Source organism: Neopsephotus bourkii, unplaced genomic scaffold (genome assembly GCF_033783945.1).
Source record: "Neopsephotus bourkii isolate Nb327-2 ecotype Australia unplaced genomic scaffold, CSIRO-AGI_Nbou_v1 NB_1139, whole genome shotgun sequence".
Taxonomy (NCBI): domain Eukaryota; kingdom Metazoa; phylum Chordata; class Aves; order Psittaciformes; family Psittacidae; genus Neopsephotus; species Neopsephotus bourkii.
The window spans coordinates 2679758-2697445 of NW_026901625.1; the positions used below are offsets into that span (position 1 = coordinate 2679758).

The following is a 17688-nucleotide window of genomic DNA, read 5'->3' on the forward strand; positions in this document are numbered from 1 at the left end:
GGGTCTGCTTTAGCCCAGCCTGCTGTAAGCAGCACCAGGAGGGCTGGGAGAGGCGAGAGCAGAGGGAGGGAATAGACTGAGATCCTGAGACAGTCCCCTGAGAAAACGGATCAACTGGAAGCTCCCCTTTGCTCCAGCACCTATTTTAAAGGTTCGATTCTCTGTCCTGGCACCACAGACTCCACGAAGGCTCCATCACCTACTAGGAAGCTGGCAAACGTTCTTGGAGGTCTGCTGGCCTGGCAGCTGAATCGGGCTTGCAGTGAACCACGTTAATGTGGAGGATGAGAATCAATTGGAAGCAGCACGGCTTTGTGTGCAAGCACAAGTTCTCTCCAGTCCCTTCGAGTCCTGGGAGGGTGAAGTAGTGAATGGAAGCTGATGTGCTGGTTGCTGCGCTCTGAAAGAGTCCTGCTGGAGGCACAAGGGACCAGAGAGCCAGCCTAGAGGCCAGGACTGGCAATAATGGGGCTGAGGAAGAGAAAGGGAAACCAACAGCGAGCAGTTGGCTTTCACCGTGGCAAAAAGGCTCCATCTGGTGGTGTTTTCCCCCCCAGAAGAGAAGGGAAGGAGCGGGGATGGGAAGCTGCAGCTGAGAGCACTTGGTTACATTGGCTCCTACCAGAGAAGAGGGTCGAGGAATCTCAAGGTGGGTGAATGGGGGTAAATGAAGTCGTGTGTGGGTAAATGCAAAGGGGACAGTGGTGCTCCCAGCACGGGCAGACCAGTGGAGATCTGTGCTGCTCGGCACAGGTGAAGAATCAACCAAAAGAGAGATCTATAGAAAAGGAATATTATAGCATGTATTTTAATGCTTTTCTACGAAGCAGAGCCTAGGGAAAGGGATACTGCAGAAACAGGGTCAAAATGACAAGTGGTGAAAGACCCTGATATGGAAACAGGCTGAAAAGGTTCCTGTTGGGTGAAGGGAGGCAGGAACACGAGGGATGTAAGTGTTATACTGTGATGGCTGGTTCTGCTAAGCCTCTGCAGCAGCAAGAAGGGATGCGAGGGGCCCTGCCTCTGTGCTTGGACAGGATGTGTAGTAACAAGCTTCAACTGCAGCAAGGCGTGGAGGGGAAACCTCACCTAAAGGTTAAGGTAGGAAGTGGTGGGGAGGCGATGCTGGAGGGGTTAGGACCAGGTTGGGCAGCTGTCTGTCAGGAGGGCCTTTCCTACGTGGCACATAGGCTGCTCTCAAGATCTGACCCCCTTGGGCTCTCCCAGTGTGCCCAGTCTCGGGCTCTGACTGCACTGGGAGAGGAGCCTGGGTGCAGGACCACTGCTCATCTCCTAGCTCCAAGGTCCCTCCGTCTCCCTCTCCAGCTGCTGACCTGCTCTAGGAGATGGAGGGGTGAGTTTGGCTCAGAAGGGGCCAGTCACAGTTTCAAGCCTTAGGGTCACCTGGTAAAAAGAACAGAGCTAAACCATGCTGAGGTACTTCCGTATTGTAAAAGTCAGACAGATTTGAGGTGTCAGAGTGGGTCCGGGTCCTGCCCCACTCCCCCAAAGTCCTGTTTAACCATTAGTCACGAACAGAACAAGGTCAAGGCACTTCCCAAAGATGCTGTGCCCAGAAGAGGCAGCTACAAAGCACCACAGCCCCAGGCTCAACCGCAGCACGTCTGCACCATCCTGCCCAGCTGAGCTCAGGAGGCAAAGAGCTGCTGTAGGGGGGAGATGCAACTCCAGGGCTCCCATTGGGAACAAGGGAGACCAACTGGTCACAGTTGGGCTGCTCATCTGCCAGCATCTGAAGCTACTGAGTGGATGCAGAAGGGGAGGGAGGGCAGGCAGCCAGCCCGCACCAACCATCAGCCACCCCACAGCCTTTAGTGTTTGGAAACCTGCTGGTGTTCTCCAGCACCCGCATCAGCCATGGGAGAGCAGCAGGTCTCCAGGGTCAGGTGCTGGAAGGGCAATCCTGCCCACCAGCACTGCCATGGATTGTCAGAGCAGGCAGTGTGATCCTTTGAAAGGGGTAGGGATGCTTGTTGAAAGGGAAGGCTCAAGTATCTGCGCTCAGGAACAGAGGGAAGACGAAAGCAAGCCCCACATGTGCTCATGTTGGCTTGCCCCTCCGGTGCCTTACAGCAGCAACTGCAGCACCCAAGGCTGCGACCCCTCTTCAAAGGCATGGGCTTGAGGAGAGCCATCAGCAAACGGGGAGCTCCACGCCTGCCCCACGGAGCAGACGGGACCCACGCATGGGCACCCCCACAACACCTTTGCTCCCCGAGACTCCTGTCTCCAGAGGAGCCGGCTCTGCCCCACTGCCCGACGCAGCGATGCTCTGTCCACAGCAGCTGAGTGAGGCACGCAGCAGGCAACACAGTTGGACCTTCCCTCCCTCCCTCCGCTTCTCTCCATAGTTCCTGGTGGCATCTGCATGGATGGCAGAGACCCTGGGCCCTGGGGTGGGTCTCAGGTCCAAGCTGCTCTCTCCTGGAGGTTCCTCAAATCCCCCCTCTCTTGAGAAAGATCAACGCAGAGCAGAGATTTGAGAGAGCTTGGCCGGACCCCCCCAGCCTCTGCCACCACCTCGGTTAGGGCTTGAAGAAGCGTCGTACCACTAAATGTCCCACCATGACCAGGGCCACCACCACCAGCATGTACTTCATGTAAACATTGTCCAGATCGAGCGCAGCCGCCTAAGGGGAAACAGAGAATAACCAGAGCATGTCAGACCCACCGGGGCCACCCCATGCTCCCCACCTTGCACTGTCCTCATCCCGCATCCCGCCGGCTCCATCCTCACCCATCCTCCCTGCTGGGCGATCCACCGGGCGATGCGGTTCCGGAGCATGAACTCCACGACGCAGCGGGCGATCCAGCGCAGGAAGCCGGTCCTGCCTTGCTGGTAGACGTGGATGGCCATGCGGTAGCCAAAGCCCAGCAGCGCGATCACCCGGCCCCAGTTGATGCCGCTCTCGAACAAGCTGAAAGGAAGCCCATGGTTTGAGTCAATCCCGGGCCTCATATTCTCAGCATCCCCAGGATGAGGGCTCTCAGGTGGTGCCACTCGCAGAGCAGGGCTGGGGATGCTGCTCTACCCCTCGCAGTGATTCTGTGGCTATGGGACATGCGGCCACCCGCAACCAGGTTTTACTTTCAGAGCAGAACAACACGGCCTCGGTCCCAACCACTGTGCCTCAGCTGGGCAGGCTGGGGATCTCCTGGGGAAAAGGAGTTCCCAAATCCTGTCCACACAGCCACAGGCCCTGGATTGCTGCAGAGGATAGTCCTGGTGGCTGTTGCTGACCTGCCGCCTTCCTGCCTTTCCCTTGGGTTGGCATCTAAACAGAGCACTGCAGCTGCCTGGACATCCCCTGGCTTCATGGGCAAGGCTGTTAACAAGGGAAGATGAAACTGGTGGTGGTTTAAGCTGTCAGGCTGTAGCTGCAGCAAGCTCAGTAGCTGATACGCATGTGGCCAGGAGCAGGGTACGACCCACGGGTCCCAAAGCATCCCTGGCTTATGTGGTCATACCTGGAGGTAAGGAGGTTTAATTATACCTGAGGACAAAGTATGTTAGAGCAAGACTTTCCCTTTCCTCCACAAACTCCTCCAAGACCACAGCCTGACCTTTCCTTACACTGATTACCCCAAGGGCTGGAGGGGCTCCAAATGTGCCTGCTCCCGATCCAGGTTTAGCTTGTGGTGGGCACGGATGCATTGCTGCAGGCAGGTTGGGCACCGAGTTACCTGCACCAGTTTTTGCAGGCGTGTTTCCTGGTTTCCAGCAAGTCAAACAAGAAGGAAAGCAAACGGAACAACAGAAGGAGTGGGCTCAGGCCCTGTGTGTTAACGTGGTGCCCTGGCCTGGTCTGCACAGCCAAAGGGAACCAGCACTGCAGAGCCTTGCTGTGGAGATGGCACCGTGCAGGTGGCAGAGAGGGAAGTCAGAGCCCGGAGGGGACAAGAGAAGCACAGAGAGGGGCAGAGGTTGATTCCCAGGGGTCATTTACCTGTTTGCGGTGCCTTAACCGCCTCAGGCTGGCAAAGCGGTGAGAGCAGCAGCGGCTTCCCAAGGACAGGGAGCAGGAAGAGGACAGAGAGAGGCAGTTAGACACAAACACAAGGGTGCGCAGGGATGGGGCTGTGCCAGAGGACCTGGGAAGCCAGAGAGCCCAGTGCCAACCCCGGCTCTGGCAGGGGTGGTCTGGTCTGCACGACCCTGGGCACACGGTTTGATGTGCAGTGTCTTGTCCTCCCTACAGACAGGGGTGTAGGGAACCCCTTGATGGCCACCCTGGCCCAAGGCTGTACCTCAGGCAGCCAAGGCAATACATTGTCCAGGTCTTTGCCTGTGCTGTGTTTGAGTGAGGTGGGTGAGCATCACCTGTGCAAGGCGGCTGTGGGTTCTGCAAGCCTGTGGAGCATCCTTCATCCTGAGTGAGTCCAATCCCGCTCTATGTGGACCACGCCAAGGGCAGTGAGTACCTGCCTGTGCCCACAGCCTGCAGCTGCCTTTGCTCTGAGCCTGGCTCAGGGCTGCAAGTGGCAGTGGGAGCACCGGTGGGTCTGCCTTGGTCCAGGGCAGGTCCCTCCCTGCGGGGGAGCTGGGACATTCACTTGGCTACTGATGCATGGGCTGTGCATCCAGGCACATCCCCCAGACTGTGTCAGCTTGTGCAAGCACTGTGAGATGATGGCCCTGTGAGGATGGTCCAAATGGTGCACAGGAGGAGGAGCAGACAGGCAGGAACCACAGGAACCCTCATGGGCTGGGAGCTCAGCCCGGGGACAGCGGACAAGGCTTGAATGGACAGGGTGCAGAGCACAGCGCAAGGCTCTCACTGCGTGCGCTGCATCCGTCTGCCCTTCCCTTCCTGCTCCTCTCCAGGAGGAGGTGCCCAGCGCACGCTGAGGCCTTACCTGGAGGCTATTCGGGTGAAGCACTCGTAGGCGTTCTCCTTGGTGGGCTGCAGGGACTTGAGCAGGCAGCGGAACTCCGCGTCGTACCGCTTGTTGATGTCATCGCCGATGATGGCCAAGCGCTGGCCCACCTGGCTACCGGTGCTGCCCAGGGCAACACAGACAGGTCAGTGAGGGGGGGCTGTCACAGAGCTGGGATGGGGTTAAAGGACGGGCACACGGTTGGGGTCAGTTTTACCTGCCCAGCTCCTCCTCGATGTCCATGATCTCCTGGTCCACGGGCACCTCCTCCCCTCGCTCCTCTCTCTCCTGCTCGTAGCGGTAGAAGGCATAGCTCCGAAACACCTCCTCCGTCTCCTCGGCCACCTGGTCCTCTGGGAGAGACAAGAGGAGAATCACAGAGCAGTGAGGGTTGGGAAGCACCTTAGGATCATCCAGTTCCAACCTCTGAAGAAGCCAAGGGAGAAGCTCGTCTCCCTCCTTTCCCAAGCTGGAAAGAGACCATTCCCTTATTTTCAGCTGAAACTTGTGCTCTTTGCACTAACATTGGCCTTATGGAGTGACACAAAAGGAATCCAACAAAACATAGTTCTGCAGCCAGCCGTTGTTCCTGGGGGCACAAGCCCACCTTGGGAATCCAGTTCTGGCAGGAGACAGCTACAGAACTGTCACACAAACCAGATGTTCAAGCGCTTGTGCTTGCCAGTGTATTTTTACCTCTTGATAAGGGCACTGCTCAGCACAAACCAGTTCAGGAATCTCAGATCCAAACCCAAACTGGAGGCCAAGCTCAGCCTAGCACTGCCCGTCTCAGCAAACAAACTTGTTTTTCAGTGTCTCCAATGACCGAGCCCTTGCATGGCACCAGCAGTGATGCGGGGAGCAAAGTTAAAAGGCTCATTTTAGTGACTCCTTGTTGACTCAATCGCACATCCCCAGTCTCACATTCCCAGCAGCAGTGATGCCAGGGCAGGGTTTGAACTTCTGCTTGGGCTGCTGGCAGGAACAGAAAGGAGAAGAGCTTCTGAATAACCCCTAAACTCTTGCCCAGGGATGTGACTCCCCATCCTGTGCTTGAGAGCAGATGAGCAGCCAGGTGATAACGCCTGCTCTGCCCCTCGAGCTGCATCCCAGCAGTGGCCAATCCCTTATCCCAGGCGTTGCATTGCTCCTGGGGAAAGTACCCGCTCTGTCATGGGATGTCTTTGATTAGAGCTGGGTTTCAGCTGGCTGCAAGCAATCCGGATTAGAGCGCTTGTTCCCAAACAGCCGGCGGCAGCATGGCTCTTCCCTGGCTCTCTTTCAGGAGGCAAAACTTGCAGTGGACAGAAATGGTGTGGAAGGATCAGATCCCCGCTCCTTTGGCTGTATCACCACCCAGGACATTGATTCACAGACACTGCATGAGGTGCAAAGCCCAGGTAGGTGAGCTTCGCAGCTAAAACCCTGTCCCACCATCCCACTACATGCACCCACCAGATTGGCCAGGCCAATGCAGAGATGCTCCTGCCTGAGCCGCGTGCTATGGCTGGGGTGTGAGGACACAACTGTCCTGGTGATGCTGCCCAATAAACCCCTGCATCCAAGAAGGTGCCACACTGCTCATGGATGAGTTTTCCTGGCTGCTCACATCCACGTGGCTCCAGGGAGATGGGCCCAGCCCCGGATGGGGTGCGGGGAAGGGAGAGCACCGGAGCTGTCATGCCCAGACTCAGGTTACAGGGAGCTCAGGTTGGGTAAATAAAGGTGAGGGGACTCGAGGAGCCCCGGTGTTTGCAGGGAATGGCTTTTGTTTCGCAGGTATCATGGGTTTATTTGGTGGTAAATAAATCCCACCTCGGACTGGAGCCGGTGACAGCACCGAGAGCCAGAAACGAAACCGACTGAGTCACAGTTTCAGTGAGAGGCCGTGCAAACACTGCGAGAACAAAGAGGAAATGAGGGTACCAAAAACCCCCTGCTCTGATTACCTCAGGCGCTGCTTTTAGTAACACAGGGACAAGAGAACGCATCTTTGCCCCACCCCAGCACCCACTGGGGCTCTGTCTCTCCTATTCAAAGGATCTGGACCAAAACTTGCCTTGGGGACTCCCAGTACCAGCAGTGGAAGGAGGGCGAGCAGTCTGGAGCTCCTCTGGGGGTCCTCAGGGCTGTGTTAGGGGCTCACAAGCTGCTGTGCAAAGGAGGACCTGCCCTGTTCCTGCCCCATGAAGCAGTGATGCTGCTGTCTCCACTGTCAGCATCTAGACCCGACCCACCCCAAGAGCCTCTTGCCTGGACCCATAGCACTGAACAGACCCCAGCCAGTCTCCAACATGCAGCATCTGCATTCCTGTGCAAGATCCTTTGCTTCTCACCATTCCCATCTCATGTGGAGCAGCTGCGTTGCAGTCAAACCTGGCAGCTCTCACCAAAGTTATCCATCAGACCTTGTTACAACCGAATAGCCCTGCTAGAGACTGTAATAATGACAGATGCAACCTGGCAGCATCCCTTTCGAGCTCAGGAGACAGGCAGTAACTATGCCGAGAGGTGCATCTGTTTGCACAGAGGGAGACATCAAGCCTGGAAGCAGCAGCAGGGTCCAAAGGGAGGAAACAGCTCCAGGGAACCAAGAACAGGCTCTGGAGATTTCTGCCTTGAGGGGAAGCTCGACTCCACCTCCTGCAGCTGCAATTCGGGTGTGGGATGAGCTCTATGTTAGTGGATTTGGGTTCCCTTCCACCCCTGTGAAACCGCTTGCCTGTCACCAGCGATGCCATCAGCACCAGAGGCTGATCAGCCTCACGCTGCACACAGGCACAGTCCTGCACAGCTCACACCTGAGAGCAGAGGTGCATGGTGTTGCTCCGGCACTTTGCTGCCCAAGCTGAGCCCTGTCCCACACTTGTGCATCCACTGACCTGCATCCACTTGTGCATCCACTGACTTGCATCCAGCGGATGCTCCGAGGGATGGGTACCTCCAACCTGGAAATCGAGCTCTCTCTGCCCCATCAAGTGCTTTATGAAAGAGCTTTTGGGGCGTCCTTTGCAGACCAGAACAAAGGAGCCATGAGGCAATTCCATAGCAGAGTTGTTATCCAGCACAGCCCTGGGAAAGCAGGTACCTGGTGATGCAGTTCAGTGGGAAGTCCAGTGCTCTGTGCCTGTGCTGGAGATAGGATCTGCTGGGCACCAGACAGCAGTATGTCTGACTGACTTTGGTTGCCCTACAGAATGTACCAGAACCCAGGCTTAAACAGGCAGCTCACGTTTTTCCTACTCATTCTGCAGGTCGTTCTGGTGATGAAGACACGCTGATGCTCACAGATGCAGAACTAATGTCCCTCAGTGACTCTTCATCAGTCAGGACCGGCTTCACATGCAATACCAGGTGCAGAGCTATGACAAACAACCAAGGACCAAACCTCACACCTCTCTAGGTATGTTACATGAGTACTAAACACGCACAGATGACAGGGCCCAAGTAACCTGGCACTGCACGCTGTGCATCAGGGTGGCTCCTGCCTTTGTCCACAATACCCTAAAACCACCAAAGTGCAAATTGCCACCCAGCCTGGACAGAAACAGCGGCTCCTTGCCCGTGCCCTAAGCACTGGCTGGTAGGACAAGGGCTCACAATGATGCTCAAGCAGATCCTTGAGCTCTGCACTCCCTACTGCAACAAAGGGAGCCCTAAGTGAAAGCCAGGTTAATGCCTGTGGACAAAAGCCTTTTTCCACCCTGTAACCCCATTGCACGTGTTGGTGGAAGCTGCACGTTTCTGCTCTCAGTGGAGTCCCTAAGGCTCTGGCCTAAGAGGTGTGCAGAGATCCCACCTCCATATTCCACATGGAGCACCTGACTTTCGGGAAGCAGCGGGATGCCCGTACTTCCAGTAAGTGTTGCAAGCGCACAGGAAGTGTGACTGTAAACCAGTGTGGTTAGAGCTCAGGCCTGATCCTCTCACTGGTTTTCACATCAGCATCTCATTGGCCTCAACAGGAAATCACCATACGTAAACAGCTGCTCTATTTATTTCCATTCCTCGCAGACTCTGGTATGGAAGGAAAGGGGTATTTCTGTGTCCAGTGTGCTCGTGCAGGATCTGGCACGAACGATACTGTGAGATGGAGAGGAGTCCAGGCAGTGCCAGAGTCTAAATAACATTATCGGGGCAATAAACCCGCTCTGAGCTGGATCTGAGCTCAGATACATAAACAGCCGGGTATAGGGTCTAATCTCCACTATTGACAGACTGCAGTGACTCAGCCTTATTTACAAGTCCACCTGCAGAGCAGGTTAAGAAGCCACCCGCGTTCAGCAGCTCTGTGCAGCGGCATTTGAGCCCTTGGACATGAAATGGGAGCTGAGGTTTTTCCTGGCATCCTTTCGGCCCCGCTCCCGGTTTCACCCATTGCTGTGAGACGCAATTACACAGTCTGCTGGGCCCTGCATGCACGTCATGGCCGGAGCTGCTGCTGGGGGTGGGCTGTAACTGTTCATCACTGCTCTGCCAGGGCACCCAGCGACCCGATTCCACCCTGCGGCACCACTGAACCCAGCTACAAGAGCAGGAGCGTTTCCTGCGGTGTTTTCAACACCCAGCACCTTTCCCTTAGGGAAGGGAAGGTGAATGACTCCAGGCACCAGCCCCATGGCTCCCTGAGCCCTATTGCTCGGTGCCCCCTTGCTGCCCATCACACTGACCCAATGCCAAGCATCTTCCACAAGCACTGGGAATGCGCTCTCCCAGTTCAGTCCAGCATAACTTTATGGAGCTGGTTTGTTACCTTGACCTTGCAAAGGGCCCTGGCGGTATGAAAACCCCCATCTTCCCAAAGAAACACTGCAGGGGAAGGGAATCACAGCAACCTTTTTACCTGAGTTGAGCTCCTGTGATGGCCTCTGCCTGTTGCTTCCCCGCCGTCCCCAGTCCCTCAGCGGGTCACCATCGTTCCCTGAGGCCATTGCAGAGATGCTCAGGTGCCTTGGCTTCACCTGGAACAACGGTGACAGACAGTAAGTGACCCCGATGATGAGCAGCCAGCACAGCCCCTGGCTCCCTCATACCTGCCCACTGGGCTCAAACACATACATACTTGCCCCTTGGCATAGGCAAGTGCTTGGAGGAGCAATGGGCCCTGCTTTTATCTACCAGCAACCTGGCTCCTCCCACACCAGGTCCCTTGGTTGGATTTCTCCTCTCTTCCTGACTCTCCTTACTAACGTGTTTGCAGGCAGTCACATGCCAGGCGAAGAAGGTCACCCAGCTCCCTGCCCCACTTCACCTCCTCATCCTCACTGGAAACCTGCTGGCCCGCTCAGCAAGCGCCATGGGCTCTTGCTCAGCCTGGACCACAGCAGCAGCTTCAGGATGGGACGAAAGCAAAGATCCCAGCACGAAGGGCTCCTCGACTCCCTGTTTCCACCAGGAGAAGGTGTTGGAGCTGATGCTTCGCTGCTGCCTGAATCCAGCTCCGACAGCTCGGAGCGCAGCAGGAGCAAACCAATGCATGGCCACAGCGACCTCCACAAGGGATGAGCTCCGGTTTCCTAAATCCAGAGGCTCCAGTCCCACCTGTTCTCTATGTTCTAACCCTGAGCTCCTCTCAGAATAACAAGAACCAAATGCACAGCTCACGTTGCCCCCGAACTTCGCAGGTAGCCTAAGGCCAGACCTGCGGATGAGGGCTCGCTGCAGTTCATCACCCTGCCCTCAGCCCTGCTTTTGAGAGAGGAGGAAGCGGGGCCACGCAGCTGCGGTCAGGGCGGAAGAGATCACTGCAGCTCCCGGCATGCCAGTACTTGTTCAGGCTGCTCCCAGGCCGAACTGGTGGGGGCTCTGATTCGCGCCACATCTAAAGTCATGACGACACGTTGAGACCCTGGAATCTCAACTGTACCCCAGGCACAAACAAAAGCAGTGCTGGTGATGGGTAAATAACCACCGGCGCCAGAGTTAGAGGCGCGGCACGTGGTCCGTGCTTACAACCTCACACTGGAGATCATCAGGAGAAAACAGAGATTGAGCCCAGAAGCAGCACTGGGAAGTACAGCCAGCAGCCAAGGTGGGAAGGGGACCTGGGAGCGTGAAGCTCATCGGCCTGGTGTGGAAAGCCACCGTGTGTTTGAGTAGCTGCATCCAGGGAGCCCCAGCCGCAGCCACGCACAGAGGGAGATGCTGCTTTTTCCTACCTCCCTCCGAGGACAGGAATTCCCTTTTCCTCCCCAACCTCAAACATCCCCATCCCAGGAAAAGCTGGAAGCACGACGAGGGTCGTCAGTCGAGAGCAAAGCCAGGAAGAGGCTGGCTCCCACTCACCCAGCCCCGAGCTCAGAGCTGCTCCTCTCCTTGCTCCGCTCTGCACTGGGACGTGGTGGAGGCAGCTCAGTGCTCTGAGCGGATGCACGTGCCTCCGTCCCCTCCTCCACAGAGGAAACCCTCCCGCACTGCCTCCTGCTATCCCCAGCAGCAAGGCTCTATCCGCAGCCCACCTTGGTGCCTCTCGAGGGGAGCCAGGGCCGCACGTTCGTGGGTAACCAAAGGCCCGTCCGCCCCGGAGGCTGTGCTCGGTGATGGGGAGGATGCAGACAAGCCAACCAAAGAGCTCGGTTTGGTGGTTAGGTCCGTACCAGCCACACTTCCCATGAGCCCATCACCCAGACCCCGGCTCTAACAGGGAGTTCCTGATGTACAAAGGGAGCAGAGCCCGGTGCAGCAGCAGCGGCTGCCTCACGGATCCTCCGCACTGCTGCCTGGCGAGCCCTTCGGAAACAGCAGGTTCAACTGGGGCTGTCATGTGCAAGGAACTTTCATTTTCGGTTTCGTTCTCCACGCGCCCTGCAGCGCTTTCTGCTCTTGCAGCACAGGGAGACAGGCTGAGAAAGTTGGGGCTGTTCAGCCTGGAGAAGGGAAGCTGCGTGGAGACCTCATCTGAAGGGGCCCATAGGGATGCTGGGGAGGGACTCTTCATTAGGGACTGTAGTGATGGGACAAGGAGTAATGGGTTCAAACTTAAACAGGGGAAGTTTAGATTGGATATAAGGAGGAAATTCTTTCCTGTAAGGGTGGTGAGGCACTGGAATGGGTTGCTCAGGGAGGTTGTGAATGCTCCATCCCTGGCAGTGCTCAAGGCCAGGTTGGACGAAGCCTTGGGTGCCATGGTTTAGAGTGAGTTGTCCTTGCCTATGGCAGGGGGGTTGGAACTTGATGATCTTAAGGTCCTTATCAACCCAAACTATTCTATGATTCTATGACTCTATGATCCCACAGCCCCTTTGCACACTGGCACAGCTGGGACCAGCAGCTATGTCCCAGTGCTGTGCTGCTGCTCCCGAGAGCCCCTAAACTCCCACTCCTGCAAGCCAAGTGAATGCCCACTGCCAGGCTCTGCTGGGGGGCCAAGCACTTAGGACCACCCTCTCTAGTACCAAGAGCGCTGCTGCCCACGTTCCTCCTGCATCCCAGCCTACTGCCCCTTTGGAAAAACACCTTCACCCAAAGGGCTGTCAAGCACTGGAACAGGATGCTCAGAGCAGTGGTGGAGGGATTTAAAAGATGCATAGACATGGCACAGGGTTTAGTGGTGGACTCGGCAACGTTCAGTTAATGGTTGGACTCGGTTATCTTTATTAAAGGAAGGTCTTTTCCAACCTAAATGATTCCATGATTCTAAAGTTTGTCCTATTCCCATTTTATTATGAGGAGACGATGCTGGAAGAGAGCAGGGGAGGGTGTGGAGCAGGATATGGCACCCACACACATAAAGACAGCCCAAGGCTGCAGAAAGTGAAGGCTCTCAGGACTTGGGACAAGGCTCACAGAGGGTTTGGGGAGCTGCAGCTTAGGGGGAGCAGGGCCTAACTCTCAGCAGCTCCTAGAAGATCCAGCTCCTCTCTGACCTTCTGCTCTCACGGGAGGCTGCAAAGGGTTAAAAGCAGCAGAAAGCACCTAGGAGATGGAATCAGCAACACCTCCAAGATGGGTACAGGAGTCTTATCTTTATTCATGAGTACAGGCCAGGCAAAGAACCAGCCTTCCTGGAACAGGCCAGGCTTCCCTAATAAAAAAGAAGACCTTTGCCTCAGCTGGTTCTCGTTTCATTCTCATCTCCTTTCCTTAAAGGTCTCTGACCCATTTCATGGGTGTCCTTAGGACACACTCACTAATCTCCTAATGCTTCTGCAAGGGGAAGAGCCTGAGTCCTGGGTGCAGGAAGAATGATGGGACTGGCCTAGGGCAGGAGGCAGATCTCCATGCTGCAGGAGCAGCCATAACCCTATGAATAAGCCTGGCTATGGGGCTCTGAAAGTCACCCCCTGACAAGTTATGAGAATCTGGCTCCAGAAAACACATGGAGCATCCTTTGGGACGAGCAATTTGCAGGTCTGGCCTTGGGCCCCTACATGGGAGGGATTCCATCACCTGGCGTGCCTGGGATCCTGTAGGATTCCTGTGCCCTGCTGCCATCCCTGCATGGACCAGGGAGAATCCTCCCTGCCTGGCCTAGGGGAGCAAACAGGTGAGTGTGCTCGGTTTGCCCACTGTTTGCCCGCTTTAGCGTTAAACCAAGCCCACAAACCCACACGTGCTGTACCCGGCGCCGCAGCCCAGAGAGGGGTGAGTTGGACCTTGGTCACCATCACCCTGGTCCTCCCTCTGGCACACCGCTTCCCACCGAGCGCTGTGGGACACATCGGGACAGCCACGGCCACGCTGAGCCCCTCAGGCCGAGCACGGGGATGCTGCCGTGGCCATCACAGCAGCGGGCAAGGGCAGAAACATCCCCCCCTCCGCTTCTCGCTGGGGAAATAGCCTTAAAAGAAGCGATATTCTCTGTCTGGGGCAGCGATCAGCTCCGGGGAGCGCTTCCAGCCCCGGCACCCGCGGACTGCTGCTCCCCGGGCTGCTTTATCCCCATCCGGGGCCGTGCGGGATGAGGCCCCGCGGCTCTGTGCCCCCCTCCCGCCTTGCCGGGGCTCCCGCATCCCTCTCCCAGGGCAGCGCAGCCGCGGCCGGGCCCGGTGGGAAGGGATAACCCATCCTCGGGGGGGGGTCCCGGTACTCACCGCGTCCCGGCGGGGCCCAGGCTGGGGTGTCCGGGCACTAACGCATCCCTGCGGGCAGCGGCCCCATCCCGCCGCCTCCCTTCCTGCCTGCTCCGAGCGCGGTCGCGGGGGAAGGAAGCGAACAGGGCCGGGGAGGAGGAGAGAGAAAGAAACCAGCCCCGAAACCCAGCCCCGGACCATTGACGCCGGAGGAGCCGGGCGGGCTCAGGCTCCCTCTACAGGCGCCTTGCCCGGCTGGGGCGAGCTGCAGGCACGGACATGATCCCTTCCCATCCTTGCGCATCCAATCGCACCCAGGCACCCGGTTTGCCGTGGTCCATAGAATGGTTCGGGTTGAAGGGACCTTAAAGCTCATCCATCTCCAACCCCTGCCACGGGCAGGGACCCCTTCCACTGGAGCAGCTTGCTCCAAGCCCCTGTGTCCAACCTGGCCTTGAGCACTGCCAGGGATGGGGCAGCCACAGCTTCTCTGGGCACCCTGTGCCAGCGCCTCAGCACCCTCACAGGGAAGAGCTTCTGCCTAAGAGCTCAGCTCAGTCTCCCCTCGGGCAGGTTCAAGCCATTCCCCTTGGCCTGTCCCTACAGGCTGTTGTCCCAAGCCCCTTTCCAGGTCTCTTGTAGGCCCTATAGACACTGTGAGCTGCTGTGAGGGTCAGGTCAGGGATGCTGGTCATTTATCCAAGTATCTTCAAGACAGCATGAGCGAGCCAGAGGAGGCCATGTATGGAGCAGGATGGGCATCACCAATCCAGACAATGTGGATGGGGAAGGTTTGCAGCACAGAAACACATCCGCAGCAGAGCACAGGCTCCAGCTGCTTGGTCAGGGCTCTGAGAGTCCCTGAAGAAGGTACAGGACTGAGTGGAGCTGCAAGAAATAGCTGGGGTGGCAGAAGGGCTGTGGTTTAATACAGCTGCTGTGCTGGAATGTGGGCTGTGCAAGGTGCAGCGCATCCATCCAGGACAGAGCAGGCCCCTCTCCACGGGGGTGCAGAGCATTAAAGCACCTCTTTGAGATACTGCCAACCTCTTGTTCCAGGCAGCAAAGCAGACTCCAGGGCAGTGCTTGCCCATAGGCCTGGGGAGCTGCCTGAAGCTGTTATAAAGATGTTTCCTTAACAGATTTCCCTGCTGTACAGCAGAGCCGTGCTACTGCTGCTGCTGCCTGGAAAATACAGGAGGCATATGAATGCTTTGGGTATGGGAGCTCTGCTGGGATTTGTATCCCCCTGGAACAACGTTTTTTCCTTGTTTTCCTCAGTTCCCCGTCTGTGTCAAGAGGCATCTGCCCAACTGCTTGAAGTGCTCCGAGATCGCTGGATGATGAATTGACATGGCAGGGGTAGGGGGGAAGAAGAAGGAGAGGGTTTGTCAGGATCGGCTGCTGGAGTTAGCATCGCATCAGCTCGAAGCTGTTGCACAGAGACATTTTGCCAGCACTGACACAACCTTGTTCTCCGTCCCTGCTGCAGCCTCATGGCCCGGGACGCGCGGTGAAGCAAAGAGACCGGTGATACCCCGGCTCCTCGGGTCCTGCCCCCGGTGCGGTGCTGGTCGGGAGCTGAGCGGGGAGCTCCGCCGCATCCCTCAGCCCTTGGCAGAGCGGCGGCTCCTGCTGGGGCAGCCGCTCCTCGGAGCACCAGGTGGCACTGTCCGACCTCCAACGGCGCCAGGCCGGCCCGGACCGCGGGATGCGACTCAAGGGGAAGCTGCTCCCCGGTAGGAGGGAGCCGGTCCAGCTCCGCGGCACCCGGCTCAGCAGCGGTGGTGGCTCTCCGGGGATGCTGGGGTATGGAAAGGAGCAGCAAACCTGCTGCTGTTCACCGGGTGTTACCCACAGGGTCTCCTCCTGGTTCCTCTCTGCAGGCAAGGCCCCTTTCCCGGTTGGTTAAAGGTGGTGGCAGTGTCAAGCGCCCAGGGTTGAGGTTGTTGCTGTGTGTCCCAGCTCCTTGCAGGGCTCAGCTGCCGTGCCAAGCCCACAGTGTCTCCATGCTCAGTTTATCCTGGCTGTGCTCTCTCTGGGCTCTGGATGAGCAGAGAACAAGAGGCTTCAGGCAAAGCGCTTCTTGCACGCACCAGATTTATCAAATTGACTAAAAATAAACCCAGACCCCAACAAATCTAGGCCTTGTTCCTATAATAGCTATTGGAGCATGTTAGATGTTAATCAAAGCGTCTGTTTGCTGTGTCCAGAGAAGCCAGTGTAAGCCAGCTTGTGTTTTTCAGGCATTGGAAGAGCTGTCAGGTTATGATTTGTTCAGGACAAAGTAACTTATAAACACACCTTCAGATAACCAGTTGTATGTGTATGGAGGCGGGGTGTAAGTGTGTCTGTGTGTATCCGTCAGAGGGCTGACGCCATTGTGTGGGCTTCCAAGAGGAGGGCAGGGACTCCGAGACCTTCCTGCTTTACACCCTTGTCCCCAGCAAGCTTGGGACAATCTGCTTATAAGGCCCTGTGGTGATGTGGCCAAGCAGTCAGCATCTGGGCCAATTCCTGGCAGCGAGGACACGTTGAGGGTGTTATTCCAGTTTGCTGTAGGACTCGGGAGGTCTCTCTGATGTATTTCTTTCTCTGAGGTTTTCTGAAGACAGAGGAGAGACCATTGAATGCTCTGGGAGAAGCTGGGAGCAAGTGGAACAGGAACCCCTGGAAAGGCTGAGGTCAGTATAGAAGAGGAAAACACCATTGGAACACTGACATGGCGCATCTCTCTTTGTGCCATGTGCCACCATGGTTCACTGTGGCCACAGCTGTATTCCTGCCTCCACCAAGCCATTGTTTGGCCACAGGGAAGGCACTCAGGCCCATATGCTTAAAATTGAACCCTGACAGGTCCATAAATTGCTATAGAAAAGCTGGTGGCTTCTGCAGGATAAAACCCAGCACGTTTCAGTCGAGGATAGTTATTAAATAGGCCTGGTTTTAAGTCTCCCCTTTGAGAGACTGGCTCTGCGCTCCCTGCCTCAGTTTCCCCTTTCCCGTAAGGCTGCACACCAACTCCTCCCCTCCAGACCAGCCCACGGGTCAGCGCTGTACTTGTCAACGCCTCTCGAGCCGTAGCTAACGAGGGCTCTGGCAGCACCAGGCAGTGCAGAGGAAACGGGCAGTTTCCGAGCCGGGCCCTGCGGAGGCAGATCCGTGCTGGTTATCACTGCCGCGCTGCGGGATGAGGGCAGCTGAGCACCAGCGCGCTGCTCCCCAAGGCAGGGACAGCCACGGGAGCGGAAAAAGCCACTTCCTTCACTCCGTGCACAGGAAGAGCACGGCTGGGCGGTGGGGATGGGGCTGCTCGCCCTCGCTGCCCACCAGGAGCATGTGCCTGGGGTCCCTCCACAGCATCCCGTCTCCTTCCTCCGTGTCTTGTCTCCAGTAGCTGCAGCAGGGGGGGTGAGAAGCTCCCAAACAGCATTGGAAAAGGGAGCGTGGAGGTGGGTTCTTTGTCTCACAGCACGGACTCGCCGTCCTGTTTGCTTGAGCAGTGCTCTCACACTGCTGGGTGCGTGCAGGGACATGGAGCACAGCACCCGGGTTCAGTGGGGAGGCTGCCACGAGGCTCAGGGCATGGGGCTGGTCCCGAGAGCAGCACAGTGGCTCCTTTCAGCCTCTAAGGGGGGTGTCTGCAAACAGATACCAATTCATAAGCATCATTCAGATGCCAATTCATAAGCATCATTCAGATGCCAATTCATAAGCACCATTCAGATGCCAATTCACAAGCATCATTCAGATGCCAATTCAGAAGCCATCCTGGTGG

At 56.9% G+C, this 17688-nt stretch overlaps 1 protein-coding gene across 2 annotated transcripts; it reads right to left on the minus strand.

Annotated features, from left to right (window-relative positions):
- Nucleotides 1–1866: 1866 nt before the first annotated feature.
- BAK1 (BCL2 antagonist/killer 1) lies at nucleotides 1867–14149 on the minus strand. 2 transcript variants are annotated; one of them, XM_061362963.1, is made up of 7 exons: nucleotides 13932–14149; nucleotides 9743–9860; nucleotides 5117–5252; nucleotides 4879–5022; nucleotides 3969–4023; nucleotides 2759–2939; nucleotides 1867–2651 (listed from the first exon to the last, which is right to left on the minus strand). In XM_061362963.1, the coding sequence occupies exons 1-7, from the start codon at nucleotides 14109–14111 to the stop codon at nucleotides 2425–2427; spliced, it is 1041 nt and encodes a 346-aa protein (XP_061218947.1). In that variant the 5' UTR covers nucleotides 14112–14149; the 3' UTR covers nucleotides 1867–2424. The 2 variants fall into 2 exon arrangements, with proteins under 2 accessions (XP_061218947.1, XP_061218948.1); XM_061362964.1 differs by lacking the exon at nucleotides 3969–4023 and having other exon boundaries at nucleotides 2415–2651.
- Nucleotides 14150–17688: the final 3539 nt, after the last annotated feature.

Excerpts from the sequence above, each read along its gene's own strand:
- BAK1 (XM_061362963.1), bottom strand. The coding sequence starts at position 14,111 with ATGGTCCGGGGCTGGGTTTCGGGGCTGGTTTCTTTCTCTCTCCTCCTC. Across the intron at positions 5,253-9,742 it reads ATCACAGGAGCTCAACTCAG|AGGACCAGGTGGCCGAGGAG; the intron begins GTAAAAAGGTTG and ends TGTCTCTCCCAG. Across the intron at positions 5,023-5,116 it reads ATCGAGGAGGAGCTGGGCAG|CACCGGTAGCCAGGTGGGCC; the intron begins GTAAAACTGACC and ends TGCCCTGGGCAG.